The sequence below is a fragment of the Cervus elaphus genome, chromosome 32, assembly GCF_910594005.1.
Source record: "Cervus elaphus chromosome 32, mCerEla1.1, whole genome shotgun sequence".
NCBI lineage: Eukaryota > Metazoa > Chordata > Mammalia > Artiodactyla > Cervidae > Cervus > Cervus elaphus.
This window is the reverse complement of record NC_057846.1, coordinates 23,484,507-23,505,689: the sequence shown is the minus strand read 5'-3', so window position 1 is coordinate 23,505,689 and position 21,183 is coordinate 23,484,507. Positions and strand designations below refer to the sequence as shown.

The 21,183-nt window shown below is 44.6% G+C and overlaps 1 protein-coding gene across 5 annotated transcripts in view; it reads right to left on the bottom strand.

The window, feature by feature from the left end:
• The window catches only part of SNX25 (sorting nexin 25), a 93,864-nt gene that overhangs the window by 8,963 nt on the left and 63,718 nt on the right, over nt 1-21,183 (bottom strand). For 2 of the 5 annotated variants that reach the window (XM_043893502.1, XM_043893507.1), the window contains exons 8-15: nt 18,555-18,686; nt 16,588-16,860; nt 14,103-14,267; nt 12,707-12,838; nt 9,275-9,415; nt 7,730-7,843; nt 2,386-2,550; nt 586-703 (exon numbers count right to left, since the gene is read on the bottom strand). In XM_043893502.1, the coding sequence (XP_043749437.1) occupies nt 586-703; nt 2,386-2,550; nt 7,730-7,843; nt 9,275-9,415; nt 12,707-12,838; nt 14,103-14,267; nt 16,588-16,860; nt 18,555-18,686 (1,240 nt within the window). The remainder of the gene's footprint in view (nt 1-585; nt 704-2,385; nt 2,551-7,729; nt 7,844-9,274; nt 9,416-12,706; nt 12,839-14,102; nt 14,268-16,587; nt 16,861-18,554; nt 18,687-21,183) is intronic. The other 3 variants (XM_043893503.1, XM_043893505.1, XM_043893504.1) reach the window with 3 other exon arrangements.

Here is a 21,183-nt window from a genome sequence, read left to right as displayed (position 1 = left end):
TGTTACTGGGGTCAGGAGAACCCTGTGTTGTGGGGCTGCCCCGGGCGCTGGGGGTGTAGATGCAGCAGCCCCGGCCTCCACCCAGAAGACGCCCGAGGCACCAGCCCACAGGCTGTGACAGCCAGCAATGTCTCCAGGCACGCCCAATGTCCCCCGGGGACGACACTGCTCTGGGGCGCAGAGGTGGCTGAAAGCGGACTTGGCCATCCCTGCATCCCTGGCCGCACACTCACCTTTAACAAGTGGCTCTTCCTCTGCCGCACAAAATCAATTTCTGTACACCTTTTGGTAATAAAGCCGTGAGGCTATGATAAGCCCCATGAAAAGAAATTCAAAGCGTTTCGGCTTTCTGTATTCAGAGGAACACGGTGCAGGGTAAACCAGGACCCTGCATTCCAGGAGCACAGAGATGATTACCTGTCCTAAGAGCCTATCTTGGTGTCTGGCTGGCCTGGGAAAGTATTCGCTCAATGGATATAAATACATGTCTGCTTCAGGAACAAAGGGACGTTAAATATGCGTGTGTCCATGTGTGTATAACCACTTAACCCGACAACACCACTGAACAGTAACAAAGAGGCTTACTTCCTCGAAGTTCAAAAATCTCCCCAATCAACATGAAACATGGCTCAGCCAACGCGTCCTTCCTTCCATCCACATCGTCACCATAATCGGACAGGTCACTGTCCTCCTCCGCCTCCTCCTGGGGGAAGAGAAAAGTCACAGAAAGCAGGTCACTCACCCAAGAAAGATGGAGGTGCTATCCCTCTTGCAGTGTCAATTCTGAATGATGTCCTCACAGTTCAACCTCACACAGTCCTTCCACTTTCCTACATGCAGAACTCTAGGCATTTTCAAAAAGAGGTCAAAGTGTATCTAACCCCAGGGAAAAGCTTGACCCTAAAGCCTTATTCAAGCTCTAAAACAATTCTGAAAAGTCTCCATCACTGCATTAATGAGGAGTGAATTCGCAGATGACAAAATAGTTGTCTAACCATTTGGGGTTTTAAAAGGCTTTTCAGCTTAAATGATTTTAAGTTCACTGTGTTTTACAGGCATGTATCATTTTAAAGTAATTTATTTTTAGGGCTCTGAATCAAGCTGTTATTCTGTATTTCAGCTAGTCTCATTTCCTGATCTTCATATCAGCAACTTTCAGTTGAAAACTCATTATATGCCAGGCACCAGGCCAGTGCAAACGAGCAAGACGTGGCGCGGGGCTTTGAGAGGCCTGAGCTCTGTGGGCGGTGACCAGGAGACACGCGGCTGTTTCAGGGTGCAGAGTGGAGGCAGGGGTGCAGACGTCAGCCGGAAGGCGACAGCTGAGGCAGTCCATTCCGCTGTCTGCAGAGGGAGCAGCTGGCACTGTGGGACCAGGGCTTCGGGGTTGGACGGCAGAGGAGGGGTCCCCCCACCGTCAGAGGCTGCGGAGAGCAGGGAGGAGCCGCAGCCCGAGCAGGCCTCTCCTTCAGAGGGCAGATTCCTGCAGTGGCTGGGCCACAGGGGACATGGCGAGAGATTCAGGGATAAACGGGAGGTGGCAGAGGTGAGGGCCAAGTCGGGCCGGATACGGCACGTGCGGCCGTGGAGGAGAGAGGCAGGAGATGCTCGCGAGGGACGCGGGCACGGGGACCCCCTGCGGGCTCCGCCCCAGCTCACAATGCAGCAGAAGCTCCTTCCACGGTCATTTCTTTCTGTCCGAACTCACTAAACCAATTCTGGTGAAGAGGCAGAGGGGTCTTTGACTGAACTACAGAGATGCCAGATTTCAGAGATGGGCTTGGGTAACTTGCTGGAGAGCCAGGTAAGGGGCGCAGCCCGAGTAAGGAGCCTGCCGGAGGGAAGCCTGACGCCCGGGAATGAGATCGCCCACGTCCGCAGTCCCTCTATTCACTCCTTCACCCACTCACATCACTGCCAGGGTTGTCTTGCTTCGCAACACGCCACAGCTTTCCATACCCTAAGAATAAAGCTTGAACCCTGCAGCCTGGCACGGCCTTGCCCCTCCTTCTACCCTCTGCCTCATCTTCCATCAGCCCCCTTCCTGGAGCCGTCCCCCAGTCCAAGACCTGCTGACTGTTCCCTAATACAGCCTTGCCTCCTGAACCTCATTATCAGCTCCAACTCCTCCATCGTGAAGGTCCCCATCCTGGGGAATGGCCAGGCTGCCTTCCACAGAGGGGCTCCCCCAGAACTTCGGCCGCATCCCACCTACCTACCTGCTTACCCATCCTGTCCCCCAACACGACCGCAATGGTAACTCAAGGGGGTTGCTTTCTCCCCACGTGCAGCAGGCCTGCCACAAACCCCTGCTACTTCACATAGCCTGCAAGAAGACATTTGCTTAAATATGTTTCAAAGACATACAACCTTCAGACAGCTCACCTCCTGATGGGAGAAGAAGTCGCGAGGGAGTCTTTCCAAAAACGAGGCTAATGAAAAACTGGCTTTTTTCCCCTGCACGTCAATAACCTTGAGGTAGTCAGGAGAAGGGCTCAAAAAGGCATAAAGTGCTTCACTCTGACACAGTCTCTCATCTGAAAGCAGATTCTGTGGGAGAAAGAGGATTAATTCTTCCTACATGGTAGGAACACGTCCCTGCACTGGGAGCCCCCAACATCAAGATGAAGAGCTGGCTGTCTCAGCAAGCGTACTTCCCTCGAAATTCTGAACCTAAAACTATTATCCTTTCCCCCTGAAAGAAGATGCATTAGCCTAATTCTCACTGATCTCAATGGCAAACAACGCTGGGTAAGATGACTGGAGCTCCCTGACCTTTCTGCTGGTGGGAGATACTGGCCCATGAGAGAACTCACGGCTTGGGGCAACAGAAAAGTCTCACTTAGCAGACCACCTGCAGATCCAGGGGCCACCACCTTTCAAAGTCAACTTAACTGTTGCTCATCTGTGTTGGAACAAGGTACGTATTCGCCCAGCACACCAGGATCTCACTCAACCACTGTTTCATGGCTACCTGCAGACTCTGTGCGTCAGCTGAGCAAAGAGCTCTGGGCTGCCACAATAAGGTGGTTGACTGCATGCCAGGCAGCAGCTTCCTGTCCCTCGGCTGCCACATTCCCCAGGTGGTGCGTGCTTACATAATTATGTAACTTTTTATTGGCCCCTAAACCGGAAATTTCCTTCCAGTTCTCTACGTGCCTGTCTGGCCTTAGCAGAAAGGAAAGGAGGACATCGTCAGGTTCGTTTCTGTGCAAAGCAGGTGCTCCTGGTAAGACAGGAAGTCAACGATGTCACCCTAAGGATGTGCAGGTGTCTGGTACTCACAGACACGGGGTTGCAGGATAAATGAACCAATGAGAAATCCTGCCCCACGGATGAGGTGACCCCCTGGGGGATGGAACTTCGGTTTGAGGGGAGAACCCTCTCTGCTGGGAGAGGAGGAGAGAGGAGCTGGCCCATGAGGTTTGCATTATCTTTGTTCAGACCAAGGTTGACTTCTGATAAACCCTATGACCCTCCCTAGAAAAGTCCCTCTGAGCATGCCCAATACTGCCACACTGGGGACTGGGGTCCCAGGGGCATGCCCCCCCGGCCCCCCACATTCCAGTGGTGATCAGCTCCCTATGTCCTGCAGAAGACTGGCCTGAGGCTGGAGGTTCTGCCTCAGGTGTGGGAAGGAGACTGTGGGCACGGGCTGCTGGATTCACTACTGCCTTCCCGGCCCCGGAGAATTTATTCCTTTCACAGAGCCTTAAGTGCTCAGCAGTACGTGAGCGTGGATGAGCGGGAGTGAGGTATTCTTCCACCTTGATCTCCTGGCTAATCTATACTCTGACACTCTTTCATAAAGTCATAGGAAAGGGTAACTAGTGCTAAGCCTCAAATAATACAACCATCATAAACATGGAAATGATTCAGGACGTGTTAAGTCTTTGGACTAAGTTATATTCTATTGAAGGAAAATAACCAAACTGATTATGTATGAAAAGTTAGACATGTTCTCAAAGACTATGTTTGTGGGGGAAGGTATAATTGGGATTTTAACATATTTTAACGCTGAGAACGGAATCCCAGTCCCAACTCCTTCCCTCCCGAGGGCTCAGAGCATGTCGCTGCATGTGGCGGAGTGGAGGAGGGTTGTGGAGAGGAGGGGACGAGTGTACGGGGCATTCCGGGAAGAGCAGACAGCAGGGTCACCCCCAGAAGCAGGCGTGGCATGGTCCGGGGAACATCCGCGTGTGAGGAACAATCAGCTAGATTACTAAATATCTGATATTAGTTTGCTTCGATAGGGGCCCATATATAAATATTCACATAAACACACACTCAATGGAATCCTCTTTTCTAGAAGGTCCTGTGGACCTAATAATATCTGCCTTTCAGACTAAACCTTTTGCATTTTGCTTTTCCCATTTGTGGGATGATATTCTGAAACTTCAGTCAGCTGTGTAACCTATCTAAATATATCAAACAGTGAGCACTTTCAAATAAAGTCTTTGAGGAAATGAAAAACAATTTAAACAGTTACTTCCAGGCCTGATGGAAAGACAAGCTGCTCCTTGGGAAGGTGCTTCACCTGTTCAGGCAGGTGGTTCCCGCCCTCAGCCTCACCCGCGCCGCCTGGTGGCAGCTCAGAGCACATGCTCCTCTTGGCACCAGGATGGGGACCACGAACCTATTTCCATCACCAGCAGCCCAAGAGGGGGAAGAATGGCCCCTCTCCACATCCCCAGAAGTGCAGGGGTGCCCCGGTCTCTGCAGCACAGCCGGAAAGGCGGCTGAAAGGCTGGCAGCACCAAACAACCCTCCCTTCCCCAACAGCAGAGGCTGCAAGGAAACCCAAGTGTCAGCTGGAGGGGCCCAGAGCCACACATGGGGACTTCACAACCTGGGATTGTGAATAATGCATACTCGTTTCACAAATAAGACCTTAAATTCGGCTGAATGATTTAATCAGGTATGATGCTTGAGTGGGTTTAGTATTTCCTGCCCATTCTGAATCAGCAACAAGATGGTAATATTTCTGTAAGATCACTTAAACATAAATGATTCTCTCTCCCACTTCTGCCATAATTAAAGTTGGAAAGCTTTTCAAAGATGCAACTATTTTATTTCCTGATGGACACACACACACAAATTTATATATTTGTAAGAACACATACATGTATCTTTAGAGAGAAATGAATATATGAGAGAAAAGCAGAAACTGATTAACACCTGTAAGGGAACTTGAGCTAAAATTTACCTAATTTAACTATGATCCGTACACCTGATTCAACTGAATATATTTTAATATAGCCTCTACTGAGAATCTGCAACATCTATTAAGTCCCAGGACTTCCAGCTACTTCTTCATTGGCAAACAGTGTTTTATGAGGCAGAGGTTCATGCCCCCTGCCCCTGAGAACTAGGACTCGGGCGTCCACGGTGTGAGTGACTTACTTATAATCTGAAGACAGAGGCCCCAGCTAAGGAAAAAATAAATAGTGGTTGCTACTGGAGACAGCATAGCTTTGTCCAGTCTTATTCTCTAAACATAGACTGAAGGAAAACAAGTATTTAGAGGAAATCAGGAGACTATCTTTAGGACCCTGCAGTAGGCAAAGAGCTCAAAAAGCAATAAGCACAAAAAGGAAAAAAAAAGGATAGATTGGACTAAATTGAGAATTATGCTCATTGAAAGAACTCATTAAGAGACTGAAAAGGCAATCCACAGAAAGGGAGAAATCCACAGCACAGGCTCCGACAAGAGACTTACCTCCAAACCACACACCCAACTCCTGCAAAGTGACATGGAGAAGACAGATGACAGGACAGAAAAACAGACAAAATTTTAACTTCACAAAAGAAAACAGTCCAGTGTGGAGCGACCAGAACCCTGCATGCTGCTGCTGAGAGTGTACAAACTGCTTTGACCACTGAGGAAAATGAAAAGCCCCAATCTCCAGGGACTCCCCAGCAGATATTCACCAAAGACCAGCAGTGGCAGCTTCAGCCTCGCTCCCCAGCACAGCCTCTGGCTGCAAACTCTCTGAATGCCCGTCAGCAAGAGCACGGACGGACTGCGGCGGGGTGCGCACAAGGAGAAGCCCATTCAACAGTGAAAACAAGAAGGAAAAGGAAATCAAAGGTGGTCTGCAACGAACAAGTTCAGGACCACCACCCTGAGTGAAAGGAGTCACACAGAAGCGGGTCCACACCCTGTGACTCCATTCATGTCAAGTTCAAAACCAGCTGTAACCGCGTGGTGAGGCGTCAGGAGCCCGGGCCCCTGTGGTGATGCTGGTGTAACCGCGTGGTGAGGCGTCAGGAGCCCGGGCCCCTGTGGTGATGCTGGTGTAACCGTGTGGTGAGGAGTCAGGAGCCCGGGCTCCTGTGGTGATGCTCGTGTAACCGCGGGGTGAGGCGTCAGGAGCCCGGGCCCCTGTGGTGATGCTGGTGTAACCGCGTGGTGAGGCGTCAGGACCCCGGACCCCGGGCCCCTGTGGTGATGCTGGTGTAACCGCGTGGTGAGGCGTCAGGACCCCGGGCCCCTGTGGTGATGCTGGTGTAACCGCGGGGTGAGGCATCAGGAGCCCGGGCCCCTGTGGTGATGCTGGTGTAACCGCGGGGTGAGGAGTCAGGACCCCGGTCCCCTGTGGTGATGCTGGTGTAACCGCGTGGTGAGGCGTCAGGACCCTGGTCCCCTGTGGTGATGCTGGTGTAACCGCGTGGTGAGGCGTCAGGACCCCAGTCCCCTGTGGTGATGCTGGTGGGACAGGAGACACCCTGTCTCTGGGACCGGATGCCAGTTACAAGGGTGTGTCCAGCTATAAAACCGGAGAAAGCCTTACATATGGTATCTGCATTTTCTATATCTATACATCTGGTCCCATCACTTCATGACCAATAGATGGGGAAAAAGTGGAAACAGTGACAGATTTTATTTTCCTGGGCTCCAAAATCACTGCAGATGGTGACTGCAGCCATGAAATTAAGGACACTTGCTTAATTTAAGGACACATTAAGGACGCTTGCTCCTTGAAAGAAAAGCTGTAACAAACTTAGCGTATTAAAAAAGCAGAGGTATCACTTTACCAACAAAGGTCCGTAGAGCCAAAAGCTATGGTTTTTCCAGAAATCATATATAGATATGAGAGTTGAACTGTAAAGAAGGCCGAGCACCGCCAAAGAATTGCTGCTTTCAAATTGTGCTAGAGAAGACACTTGAGAGTCCCTTGGACTGCAAGGAGATCAAACCAGAAAATCCTAAAGGAAATCAACCCTGAATATTCACTGGAAGGACTGATGCTGAAGCTCCAACACTTTAGCCACCTAATGTGAAGAGCTGACTCACTGGAAAAGACCCTGATGCTGGTAAAGACTGAAGGCAAAAGGAGAAGGGGACAACAGAGGATGAGAAGGTTGGATGGCATCACGGACTCGATGGACATGAGTTTGGGTAAACTCCAGGAGATGAAGGACAGGGAAGCCTGGCGTGCTGCAGTCCATGGGGTCACAAAGAGGTGGACAGGACTTAGCGACTGAACAACAACAACAGTTTAACTACCAAAAAAAAACCCAAAACAAAACCACACACACACAGAAAAACAAAAATAATAAAAACAAAGAAGAAAAAACCCCCAAATACCCCAAACCAAAGATATTTTGAGGATCTGGCATGACGTGTAAGAATAGAAGGCAAACCCTTAGAATGGAATCAGTTTAACCATTAACCAAACATTAACTAATGTTTCCTTCCATATCCAAAAAGTTTTCAGTGGCTTACCTGTAAAAACTTATTTAATTGATTCTTTGACTTTTCCATAAACTTTTGATCTATGGATTTGAAAGGCAGCTTGCTAAGAGAAGGCAACTGGACTTTTTTTAAAGAAGGGAAACACTGTGAGGGAAAAGAAATAAATGTTAGTTATCTCGAAATTACATTTAAATCTTTAAAAATTTATTTTAGATTTTTAATAAGAACAAACCAAGTAACTTCCTCTTGTATTTGTTTCCTCTGAGACTGAAGACCTTGAAAACCTACCTGTTCTAACCAGGCTCAAAGAATATGGAGGAAGAGGATGTGTGACGAGAAAAGCTAAGACTCGTCCCTAGACTGACAAGTGCCTGGAAGCTGGAAATCTTGGAGCCAGGCTGGGAAGACGGGTCTGCACACAGCACAGAGGACAGGGTATGGACAACTGACTCACGACAAGAGCTTTTTTCTTGGAACGTGTTTTGTTTACAACACATCTGTAAAACGTCATCACAGTTGACCCAAGTAGAGCATGGGAAGAACCACTTGGGATGCAGCTTTATTACTGCCTTTCAGGGGCAAAGTGCAGAATGTAAATATATTAATAATAAGGATGGGTGTTAATAAATAATAACAACAGGCTTTTCTTTGTGGATTAAATCCTGTGTCCTGCCAGACACTGCACGAGAAGTCTGGCGTGTGTAACAGCTCTGCACCTGTTTAGTTGCTCAGTCGTGTCTGACTCTTCACGACCCCACAGACTGTAGCCCACCACGCTCCTCTGTCCATAGGATTTCCCAGGCAAGAACACTGGAGTGGGCTGCCATTTCCTCCTCCAGGGACTCTTCCCGACCCAGGGATTGAAGCCAAGTCTTCTACACTGGCAGGTGGATTCTTTACCACTGAGCCCCCAGGAAAGCCCGCTACGAGTGTAATTACTACTAATAAACAAATGATGTTTGCTATGTGCAGCACATTCTTCTAAATGCTTTGTACACATTTCTCCATTCTCACAACAGCTCTAGGAGCTCTAAGAAGGCACACTTAGTATCTGTACCCACTGATGAGGACAGAGAGGCACAGACAGACAGAGTGACAGGCCAGTCACGGGCTGGTGAGCAGTGAAGCGAGGGTCCAAGCTGGAGGCACACTCCGGCAACCTGGCCCCGGAGTCTGCCGTCAAACACCACACTTCACTGACTCCATTCCTTTGAGTGATGAGACGCAGTATGTTCTACTCTGTTGCTGCGACCCCGAACGGATCCCGTTATCCTCTAATGGGTCACGACTGGCAGCTTTGAAACCACTGGCCAGAGACACCCCCAGCCCTCCTCCAGCTCTGGGGTTCTGTTGGGTTCAACGGAAGTCAGACAGTGATCTGTCTTCAAGGACTCAGACTAGACTAGACGGTTGACCTACGAGTAAATTTCCAACCATCAGGCCGAAAATGCCACTTTGCCGGTGTCCACAGCAAACGGGAAAGAGCGACCAGTTTCCCTGTGTGACTACAACTGAAATGGGCCCTGAGTCTCTGCTTGCTCAGTAATGCTAAGCCTGTGCCACAAGCGTGCGTACCTCACTAAGCCTCCGGTGTAAATTCTGAAACTCACTGAGCCTCCTGGGGACCGTCCAGTTCTTGGTTTCAACTCCTCCAACTTCCTGTAAGCTTACCGTGACAAAGTAACAGGGCATTTGTTCGCCGTTCTCTTCTGTGACCTTGGAGAAACAGATAAACACAACAGCAAGAAAGAGCGCGGTGAGCAGACAGGGCAGGCAAGATCTCCAGCACCCCTCCAGGGGCCCCCCTCCCGGGCGTGCCGGTCCCGCACGGTCCCCAGGACCAGAAAAGGACGGGTTCTGCTCTGGCTTCAGGCTACGTTAGAGGGCACAGCCCACCTGAAACCGGGCCTGCCCTAACCTCAGGGGCCCTTGCAGAAGCAGAGGGATTTCTTTGGTGAGTAGAAGAAGAATCAGAGGAAGCACAGGTAGGCTCTGACAGGTGGTGCTGGCAGGAAGATGGACTGGGCCACGCGGAAAGATCTGGAGTATTTCTAGGACCTGAGAACAATGCCACATTGACAGCAGAACAGAGCTCTCAGCCCCACTGGGAACCAGATTCTGCCAAGAACCTGAATGAACTTGGAGGTAGACTTCCCCCAGATTCTCCAGACAGGAACTCAGTCTGGCTAACAACCTGACTTCAGCCTTGCGATATAGCGAGCAGAGAACCCAGCCACACAGTTGGACTCTCAACCTGTAGAATTGTGAGCTAAGAAATGGGTGGTGTTTTGAGCCATGAAATGTGAGAAAATTTGCTCTGCAGCAAAAGAAAAGTAGCCTAGTGGACTCAACATCCTAACTTCGTTTCCTTGAAAACGCAAATTAATAGTAAGCAGTCAGGTGTGAGAGAGCAAAACCTCTCTCAGAGAAGGATGGGCAGCTTCCCCAGTTTAATACAGGATTCCACACATCGTGGTTTCTGTTTTCATGAAATTTCACGTTGGGAGACAAGATTTCCTCTACCTCCCAACTGAAGATAGCTCTTAAGCACTCACACAAACACCCTGTCATAATTCAGAAAAGGCCACTACTGCTCCTAATGTAAATGGATAAGCAAGAAACAAAAAGAAGATACACTGAATTGAAGCTTGAATTAGTGTCATGAACTGAATTAGAGACAAAGAGCAAACAGGAAAGCAAAGCAAAGGGACGCAATTCTGCTGAGCACCAGCTGAGCCCCAGCAGGCGGGAGGACCACCGTCCCTCGAGGAAGGCAGGAGCTGGAGCACAGACAGCCCACGACTGTCCCGGGAGCACACAGCTCACAGCGCCTCAGCCTGGCTCAGAGATCCAGAGGGGAATACACCCTCCACTGTTCCCACGGGGGCTGCTTCGTGGATGCTGGGCGGTCAGACGACCCCTCTGTGTCCATTGCTGTTATCTTTTCAGGGACCAAGGTCACAGCAAGCTCCTGAGTAACAACTGATGACCAGGGCAAAGGGCCTTGTGAGGGTTTTTCCTCCTTCCCTCCCCTCCTCAGTATCTGCCTTTGGAAGACAATTATAAGGAGCTGTGAAATGCCAGAGGCAGCTCTGGGCAAAGCTGAGGAGGTGGCAGAATCTGTTTGTACCCCATCCTGAGGGGCTCCTCTTTTATACCTTTTGACATCACGTCCCCTAAGAGCCCCTTCCTGGACTTCTACACCAAAGGTGATTCCATCAGCAGTGAGTAAGCGTTTCTACACAGTGTTCCAGGCTCTGGGCAACCTCCCCTCACCGGCTTCCCACCCCCCACCCCCAACAAAGGCACCTGGCCCTGCAGCTTAACGGGACAGCAAGCACCAAAGACACACCAAGGGTGCTCACGTGGCACGTGCTTTAAGGCCGGCACCTGGAGAACGCGCACGGTTCTGCTACCTAAACTAGAAGTGAATTTCAGATTGTGAATTCTAAGCCTTTCCCCAAGAACGAGTGTCAGGCCACTGATGATGGGAAAAGCAGGGATAGACACAGGTAAGTTGGGCAGATGGGCCCTTGAAAATCTCAGGAGTACTGGGCCAGACATGATAAGGGGTGTGTGTGTGTGTGTGTGTGTGTGTCTGTGTGTGTGTGTGTGTGTGTCTGTGTGTGTGTGTGTGTCTGTGTGTGTCTGTGTGTGTGTCTGTGTGTGTGTCTGTGTGTGTGTGTAATCCTAACTTCCTATTTATATCCCCACCACCCCGCACCTTTCCCCTATGTGTGTGTGTGTGTGTGTGTAATCCTAACTTCCGTGTGTGTGTGTGTGTGTGTGTGTGTGTGTAATCCTAACTTCCTATTTATATCCCCACCACCCCGCACCTTTCCCCTATGGTAGCAATAAGTTTGATGCTTTTGAACTGTGGTATTGGAGAAGATTCTTGAGAGTCCCTTGGACTGCAAGGAGATCAAACCAGTTAATCCTAAAGGAAATCAGTCCTGAATATTCATTGGAAGGACTGATGCTGAAGCTGAAGCTCCAATACTTTGGCCACCTGATGCGAAGAACTGACTCAATGGAAAAGACCCTGATGCTGGGAAAGATTGAGGGCAGGAGGAGAAGGTGATAACAGACAATGAGATGGTTGGATGGCATCACCGATTCGATGGACCTGAGTTTGAGCAAGCTCTGGGAGTTGGTGATGGACAGGGAAGCCTGGTGTGCTGTGGTCCATGGGGTTGCAAAGAGTCGGACACAACTGAATGACTGAACTGAACAGTAAGTTTGTTTTCAAAATCTGTGAGTCTGTTTCTGTTTTATAAATAAATTCACTGATATCATTTTTTAAACTCAGATTCCATGAGTGATATTATATGATATTGACTTTCTCTGCTTAGCGTGATAATCTCTAGGTAGGGTGGACCTGACTTTCTTCTCCAGGTGTTGATAGTCAGTTAGATGGAAAGGAAGTTTACACTAATGATATAAATGTATATAAGCATTTTTCCATCAAGTGAAATTAGTTTTACATTCAAAAAAAGGGATATGGTGTATTCTGAAAACTACTGTCCCATATCCCTCAGAGAAGAGCAAAATATTTTCTATATTAAAGATCTTAGAGCTGATTGATGCTTGAGTCACTGACATCAGCAGGCTGGATCAACCAGAAATACATTGAAATTTTTTCATCTCCAAATTTCAAGTAGTGTTTTCCATTTTCTTTCAAGCCTTGGTGGAAAAGGAAATTGGTAATTTGAGGATGTCAACTGTTTCTATCTGAAAGTTGCTTACGATTCGTGAACGAGGACAACTTTCTGTCTCAAGGGGAGGGAGATGAGATCTAAACAGGCAACCCAACAAACAGCTCCCGGTCAGGAATCAGAATGGAGATACAGAGCGAGCAAGGCAGGACCAGTGCAGTCCAGAAGGATGAATATAAGCTTCCGATTTCCAACCCTAGTTCTTTGGGACAAAATTTAATCTGTTAAAGTCAAACTTAACACTCTGGGAAGAAATACCTAATCAGCTGGGAAGGGAAGCAGTCAGACCTACCTCCCCACTGGTGATGGAGGCTTTCCACAAGCCCAGGTTCTCACACCACCAGTCTGTTCGTGCCATGTGCAACTGGAGGTCTGTGCGTTCTTTCTCTATTAGAATTATCTCCTCTTTCAATTTAGAAACAATCTGTCACAGGGGGAAACATCCTGGGAGTTACAAAACCATCTAAAACGCTGTGCAGTTCACAAAAGCAGCAGGATACCAAATCAACACACACAAGTCAGCTTTGTTTCTACAAACAATGCATCCTCCAAAAAGGAAATGAAGAAGAGAGTTCCATTTACAATAGCACAAAAAAAAAAAAAAAAAAAAAATCACAAAATACTTAGGAAATTAACTTAAGCAAGGAGGTGAAAGATTCCTATGATGAAAACTACAAAGAAAGAAAGAAAGAAAGACATTACAGGACACACAGATCAAGGGAAAGACACCCCACAAGTTACGCAACTCTATTTTTTGAGGCCAGTAGCTTTGCCTCAAAACTCTCCTGACCGTGCAGTCTACAAGGGCCTGTTCCTTCTCTAGAGAGCCTGTGGCAAGCTTCTCCTGCCCTGTATCATCAGTATGGGCTGTAATTGTCTCATCTTTGATTCCCCAGCAGCATGTTTGCCTGCCCCCTCCAGAGCAGGTTTCTCTGTTTGCTTCTCTGGTCCTTCATCCTGCCCTGCACTTACTCATCACTGAGGCCTCTGAACGCACATACAGAAGGTGCCAGAGGAGATCAGGTTGGCAAAGCAAAGAGCGCCAGCCGTAGCTACATTAAGGAAAACCTCCTTGTCGGACCCAAGAAGCAGGAACACAAAGCAAGAGGCCACAGCACCACCTGGGTGAGATGCTGTTTACATTTTTTAAGCTTTCAAATTCTGTTGATTTCTAGCAAAACAATCCTTCCCCCCCGCCACCACTTTTTTGCCGCACAGCATGGCATATGGGATCTTAGTTCCCTGAGCAGGGATCAAACCTGCGTCCCCTGCACTGGAAGCACAGTCTTAACCGCTAGGCCGCCAGGGAAGTCCCCAAACACTCTATTTCTGGCATAATTCCCTGAGATGATCTAAGTTGTGCTTGCAGTGTTGAAAGAAAAAAAAAAAAAAATTAAGATTGTCCCTGCTTAGTTAACTCACTTCCAGAAACAACTTTGGCACAAGGGGCAGTTCAACCCCTTTCCCAAAGACACTGCAGACAAGTCAGATAAAAGAGAGTTATAGCCGAGGATGGAAAACACAAACCAGACCATAAGGGGTAAAAGACAAATGCCCCCTAATTCTATACTATAAGCAAAAAAACCCCAAACAAACATAAAAACAAAAAAAAAGTGAAACTTACAGAATTTCTATCAAATTAGAAAAACAGAAACTTTTACAGACGACCTTGAAAATGGAAGAGTTACCTTCTTGTCGGGTTTTGGCGCGTTTTGAATAGAATTTAGAGCTTGCCTTTTATACTCAAGTTTCTCATTTAGTTCTCGCAGCTTGTTCACAGCAAAGCTGGCTTGTTCATTAACCCGACTGGAGCCTTCATCCACAGCCTCCTCGCCGACATCACCTCCCGAGTCCTGGGGGAGAACGTCACGTGAACCACCATATCTCATAATGATGGAATATTCCCTCCGTGTTACCTACACTATAGGCTCTAGGTCAGGACAATACACCGCTCCAAATCACGGGATTCCACTAAGGAAAGAACCACAGTAGAAAGCCTAGAAGCAGCCTGCTTTTTCTCAGCAAAGTGAAAAATCACAGTATTTAGAACCAAAGTAACTGGTGTTTGGAATTGCAGTGAAAAAAGAAATATTTGATAACCTAAAAAAATGAGAAAAAAAAATTCTATATTGTTATCTCCCAAATGGGAACCTGCACAGAACAAAGGAAACTGAGTTATCTTTCCAACTAAACCCAGATGTTCTGTGCCTAAACTCTGACCAAAAAATGCTGAGACCTGGCTTGCTTGGTCTCCTAGGATATTATGAAAAATTCATGGGAGTCTCTTTAAAATCAGTTCAGTTCAGTTCAGTGGCTCAGTCATGTCCGATTCTTTGCGACCCCGTGGACTATAGCACGCCAGGCTTCCCTGTCCATCACCAACTCCTGGAGCTTTTAAAACAAAATTTCCAAATTCCCACTAGTGAAGGAATTTTTAGCATATACTTTGCTCAGTCCTTCTTTTAAAGATGCATTTTTACTAACCAAGAGGTAGATTATTTTACAAGTTAGATAGTTAGCACTTGAAAGTGACTTAAGATTCATAAAGAAATACATAATTTGGGAAAAACCTGAATGGATTACCAACAAACAGCATGTCAGTAATTAGATTCATGAGCAGCCAGAGCATGAAAGAACTGCTGCGGACTGTCTTTTGGTTCATTTACTACTTAACTTTCTTCCAGATTTTTTTCTTCCAGTTTTTCTTACTTGTAACAAACAGTAAAGAGAAAAAATGTCAAAGGAAAATATTAATAATCATAGAACACCAAGCTGTTTTCATTTTTGTATATTCTTCCTAATTCTTGTCCATGACTATATATGACATTACTCTATGCCTTATATACATTCAAGAGGGAATTCTGCCTTTCTCATGAAATACATTACTACAATGCTGCATATTTGAGGGTACTGTAATCTTCAAAATTATAATTGCCATGGCTGCAGAGTATTCTATGAATTGATAATAAACTGAGGCATATTCCTATCGCTACTCCTGCTGTGGGCTGATTCTGCTTTTTGGCCATCCCATATGTGCTAAACTCCACAGTGCATAAACCTTTTTCCCCCTACATTTTAATTATTTTCATAGGATAAATTTCTAAAAGTGAGACTACTAGGAACTTTCAAAAGATCAGTGATACATGTCACCCTTCTTTGAATCCTAGGTGATGCTGGACATTTTTCATGTTTGTTTACGATTTATTACCTATCATATCAATGGTCAATTCAAGTCTTTACCCAATTTTTGTGTTGGATATTCATGCTTTTACTAATCTGAATAAACTGTTCACAACATTTACACATCAACCATTTTAATTTTTGAGTTAAAGATCAGTTTGTTTTAGCTGTGCTATTCTAAAAATAAAATGCAATGCATAATGATCAATTAGTTTAGTGGTTTTGTTTACTGAAAATGTAAAGATCCACAATAGAACTTTTAAAAAAAAGTCTGAATGAAGTTCAGAGACATCCACTTCTAAAACTATCATGAACAAGCACTTGATTCCTCAGAGCTTGAGACATAGTGAAGTGGACAGAAAGAGAGAATCCAAGATAAATTACAATCTTTCTATGTAAGGTGACTCTAAAACACTTTTTCTTTGTACTTTCAAAACCTTCAAACTCATATAAATCATTAGTAGTAAAAGGGAGATGGCCATTGGGCTACCCAAAATGATCTAATACACTCTAAGAAAATTAGACGTCAGGTATGGTTGGACAAGGTTTCTTTCAAAACATCTTAATTTCAACTGATTTTGTTTAAACTCCAAAATATTTCCTGCAGGACTTCCTCCATTCTCTACCTCTCATCTTCTCCCCATCCTTTTTGTCTGGTCTTGGGCTAGACTGTCAAGCTACTGATTCTCTTACCTGGCCTAAGTCACAAATGTCTCCCCCGCCCTCCAAGTGTCCTGCCTCACTTTTCAGGCACCACACTCACGTGTGACTCAGGCAGGGCAAGGAGGTCTCTGACTCAGTGCTGGGTAATGGTACCCAGCCGGTCAGAAGGACAAAGAAAGAAGCACCGACCAGAAGCAGTGCGGTACTTCGAAGTCCTATATGTTACAAGATGAAGGCGCACACCCTATCTGACTCCCACAATCTGCGCCCACCTAGTCACGTTCAATGTGTAACCACTCGAAAGGCAGCAGAAAGGTAAATGAGACTCACCACTTCATCCTTGTTGGAAACCAACTGTGAGACATGTTTTTCTTCCTCTTTCATCATCAGTTTCTCATACAGGTCGCTGACAATGAATGAAGGGTAATACCTATCCTTCAGGGTCTCATAAACGTCTCCTTGGATTTTGCAGAACACTTCGATCCCTTTATTGCCCACAAGACACTGCTGGATTTCTTTGTAAAGTGACTTTTCCACTGATATTTCTTTGCTCTCCACAAAGAAATTCTGGTAAATTTCACCAACTAGTTGTGGGATTTCATTCTGAAAAGACGGGAAGATAAGGAGAGTATGAAATACTGTCTCTGAGAAAAACTATTTTCTTCCAAATTCTCTGCATTTTAAAGGTGGAAGGAAGACACGTGGAATGCGGGGTGAGTGTGCAGCATTGTGGGCACATTCAGGGCCAAGGGGTGAGCATCAGACCCTGAAAAAAAACCAGCTGAGTCCTTAAAAGGAACACTTTACACTGAACAGTTAACAAATATAAATTCTTTTTAATGCTGGAAGGAAAAAACAAAGAATGAGAACAGTTCTCTTCTTGCAGTGGATTCCCTTCTCATAAATCTCAGTTTCACAGGAATACAATTCATCAGCTAAATTCAATTTGACCTTTCCATCTAATATAAATAGAGGTGCCAACTTCCCACTCCAGAAGAAAGTCAACAAAATAATTGTGGAAGTAAGAGACATAATCTTCAGAATGATGACTTACTACATTGTAATCAAGCTATGTCTTAAACACTACACTTAGGTCACAGCCATCCTACTTTGAATGTGCAAACATCTCTTACATCTGATTAACAGAACCTTTACATTTCCGCTAGAGACAACTCTAGGAATGATGCAAAGTCTTTAATAGTAGCAAAAAAAATGAAGACAAATGACTTAATGAATACTATGAACATAACTAGCATCATGGAACTTTTACATCCTAATCAGCATTGCTAGATAAAAATATAGTTATTTGAGGAAGCTATACCCTCTTACTGTACTGATATTTTTCAATACTTTAGGAAATTTTTTAGATTGCTCTTTACAGTATTCCTCTGATAGCAGCCAAAGCCAAGTTTGTAGTCAAGTCTGGTAGATAAAATATGTAATAAAGCTGGCTAGTACAATATTGAGTAAAATGAGGTCATTGATGGGTTATAAATTAACACTGAAAGAAATTTCTAAGATTTCAAAATACTGTGAGACTGGATTTAGTTCCTTAACCAACACAGTCTGTGATTTATGATGTATTCTAAGTTGGTGTTAAGCTCCAGCAATATTCATACTAAGTGTAAATAAATAATTTAATGTACATAGTGCTCTTTGGGCTTATTTTAATAAGCCTCTCAAAATGTATGTATTATATATGCTGTATATATAGTTATATGTTTGTTGACATATATTCATAGATATGTATTTCACATTCTTCAACTTAATTCTTAAATATATATTGAGAACTTGCCAAGCACAAAACACAAGGCTCATTATTGGGCTTTCCACTGTAATAGGCATCCGTAATCAAGAATTATTTTTTGTCTTCCTTAATACAATCATTTTAAATAAAATAAAAGGACAGTTAAGTGTGCACATTACAATATTAAAAATAACAAGGTTATGACAACGAGGTACAGGTGATAAGACCAAACTTATAATAGCAAAGTGGGTAGGACGCGCCTTTTTATAATGAATTACAAAATAACTCCCTGAAATTAAATTCAGTGATTGGGTACATTTGTAAATCTTTTCTCCTTGACTACACATTTAAAAGCACTTTCTATAAAAATAAAATCTAATTTCATTTACCATTATGGGCGAGAACATAATGCCAATAATGTCTCTGGTTTACAATATTCTTTTAATGTATAGCTTATCTTACAGCTTTATTGAAAAACACAGATACACTGCCTAAAACACAAGTTTTCATCAGCCAGTGATTAACATTCCTTTGGACCCATACATCATACCTTGTTAGCATTCTTTAAATACTCCACAGACTCCCAAAAACTAATTAGAGCCCTCTTGTCCATCCTTTCCATGTATGTTTGAAACTGCTCCCGGTAGACAGTGTTGGCCAAGATATCTTCAAACTGAAGAATCTATGAAGAGAATTTAATTAAGAGTTTGTAAAAACCCAATTTTAAATATCAGTTCACTTTGACTTCCAAAGGATTCATTTTCACATTCAGGAAAAAAAACGCCTCATTTTCTAAGGTCACAGTTAATGTCACAGACGGCCTGTTTCACCTTCCCAAAATTTAAATTGAAAAAGCTTACTGAATACTCAAAGTGCACATATTCAAAAAAATACCAATTTTTCATTAATTATTAGCTCATTCAGCAAAGGATTTATTTGGCTTCTACTCTGTATCAGGAGCATTTCTAGGAAACAGATAAAAATCCCTGCCTAACATGAGGGACTGCTGAAAGCAACTATGCTCATAGTAGAAAAAGTCAAGAGAGATGTTTAAAATACAAGGTAGCTGGACTCGAATAAATTGGTATTTTTGTTTTCCATCCTATTTTCATATAGGTAAGGAAATCTATGAATGATTTCATACCTTGCCTTTTTGTTTATAATATCACATTCATTAAAAAAAATCTCTATGTATCATATCATTTTAATTGACCCATAAGAGTCCATTATATGTCTAGCATTCTAGTCACACTAGGTCAAACAAGTGGAATCAAAATGTCATAAATTCTTTAGTTAGGGAAAAATTCATAAGTTTTCTAAAACATATATATTGTACACATTATTTATATGTAACAAAAACTTCTCTACTATGCTTGATAAAGGCTTGAGATCTCTAATTTTAAAAAACAGACATGCAACAAGCAACAAAGGTTTACTGTGTAGCACTGGGACCTATCGTCAATATCTTGTAATAATTTATAATGGAAAATAATTTCAAAAATAATATATGTGTATATGTATTCAGTTCAGTTGCTCAGTCGTGTCTGATTCTTTGTGACCCCATGAATCGCAGCACGCCAGGCCTCCCTGTCCATTACCAACTCCCGGAGTTTACTCAAACTCATGTCTATCGAGTCGGTGATGCCATCCAGCCATCTCATCCTCTGTCGTCCCCTTCTCCTCCTGCCCCCAATCCCTCCCAGAATCAGGGTCTTTTCAAATGAGTCAGATCTTCGCATGAGGTGGCCAAAGTATTGGAGTTTCAGCTTCAGCATCAGTCCTTCCAATGAACACCCAGGACTGATCTCATTTAGGATGGACTGGTTGGATCTCCTTGAAGTCCAAGGAACTCTCAAGAGTTCTCCAACACCACAGTTCAAAAGCATCAATTCTTCAGCACTCAGCTTTCTTCACAGTCCAACTCTCGCATCCATAAATGACCACTGGAAAAACCATAGCCTTGACTAGACGGACCTTTGTTGGCAAAGTAATGTCTCTGCTTTTTAATATGCTGTCTAGGTTGGTCATAACTTTCCTTCCAAGGAGTAAGCATCTTCTAATTTCATGGCTGCAATCACCATCTGCAGTGATTTTGGAGCCCAGAAAAATAAAGTCAGCCACTGTTCCCTCATCTATTTGCCATGAAGTGATGGGACTGGATGCCATGATCTTTGTTTTCTGAATGTTGAGCTTTAAGCCAACTATTTCACTCTCCTCTTTCACTTTCATCAAGAGGCTTTTTAGTTCCTCTTCACTTTCTGCCATAAGGGTGGTGTCATCTGCATATCTGAGGTTATTGATATTTCTCCCGGCAATCTTGATTCCTACTTGTGCTTCTTCCAGCCCAGCGTTTCTCATGATGTATTCTGCATATGAGTTAAATAAGCAGGGTGACAGTATACAGCCTTGATGTACTCCTTTTCCTATTTGGAACCAGTCTGTTGTTCCATGTCCAGTTCTAACTGTTGCTTCCTGACCTGCATACAGGTTTCTCAAGAGGCAGGTCAGGTGGTCTGGTATTCCCATCTCTTTCAGAATTTTTCACAGTTTATTGTGATCCACACAGTCAAAGGCTCTGGCAGAGTCAATAAAGCAGAAATAGATGTTTTTCTGGAACCCTCTTGCTTTTTTGATGATCCAGCGGATGTTGGAATTTCATCTCTGGTTCCTCTGCCTTTTCTAAAACCAGCTTGAACATCTGGAAGTTCACGGTTCACGTATTGCTGAAGCCAGGGTATATGTATTACTGAATCACACACACAAAAAAAATTCTACATTTTGAAATTAAAAAAAAAAAAAAGTCCAACGCATGGAAGTTTCATAATTACCCCTTCATTTACTATTTTGAGTGCTTACATTATAAGAAAAACCACTACCTGAAGACACAGTGTGATCAATCTTGAGCATGGACCACTAAAGAAAAAGTGGATGACCTTTATAGTAATTCAGGACTTAACAAGGAGCAATGCCTCAAATTAATTTAGAAGGAGTTTAACTGCTATATCCTTAGTTATCTATTTAGTAATAAAAATGATGTCTAAGTATAATGCAATAAAAGGAAAACTTACATTTAAGATTCTTAAAACTAACATTGTAGCAGATGGAAAAATTTCAGAAATGTTGTCAGTAAGATTTTTCTAAAATCAAGTGCCTATAATCAATGCATGTTCACCTCCTCT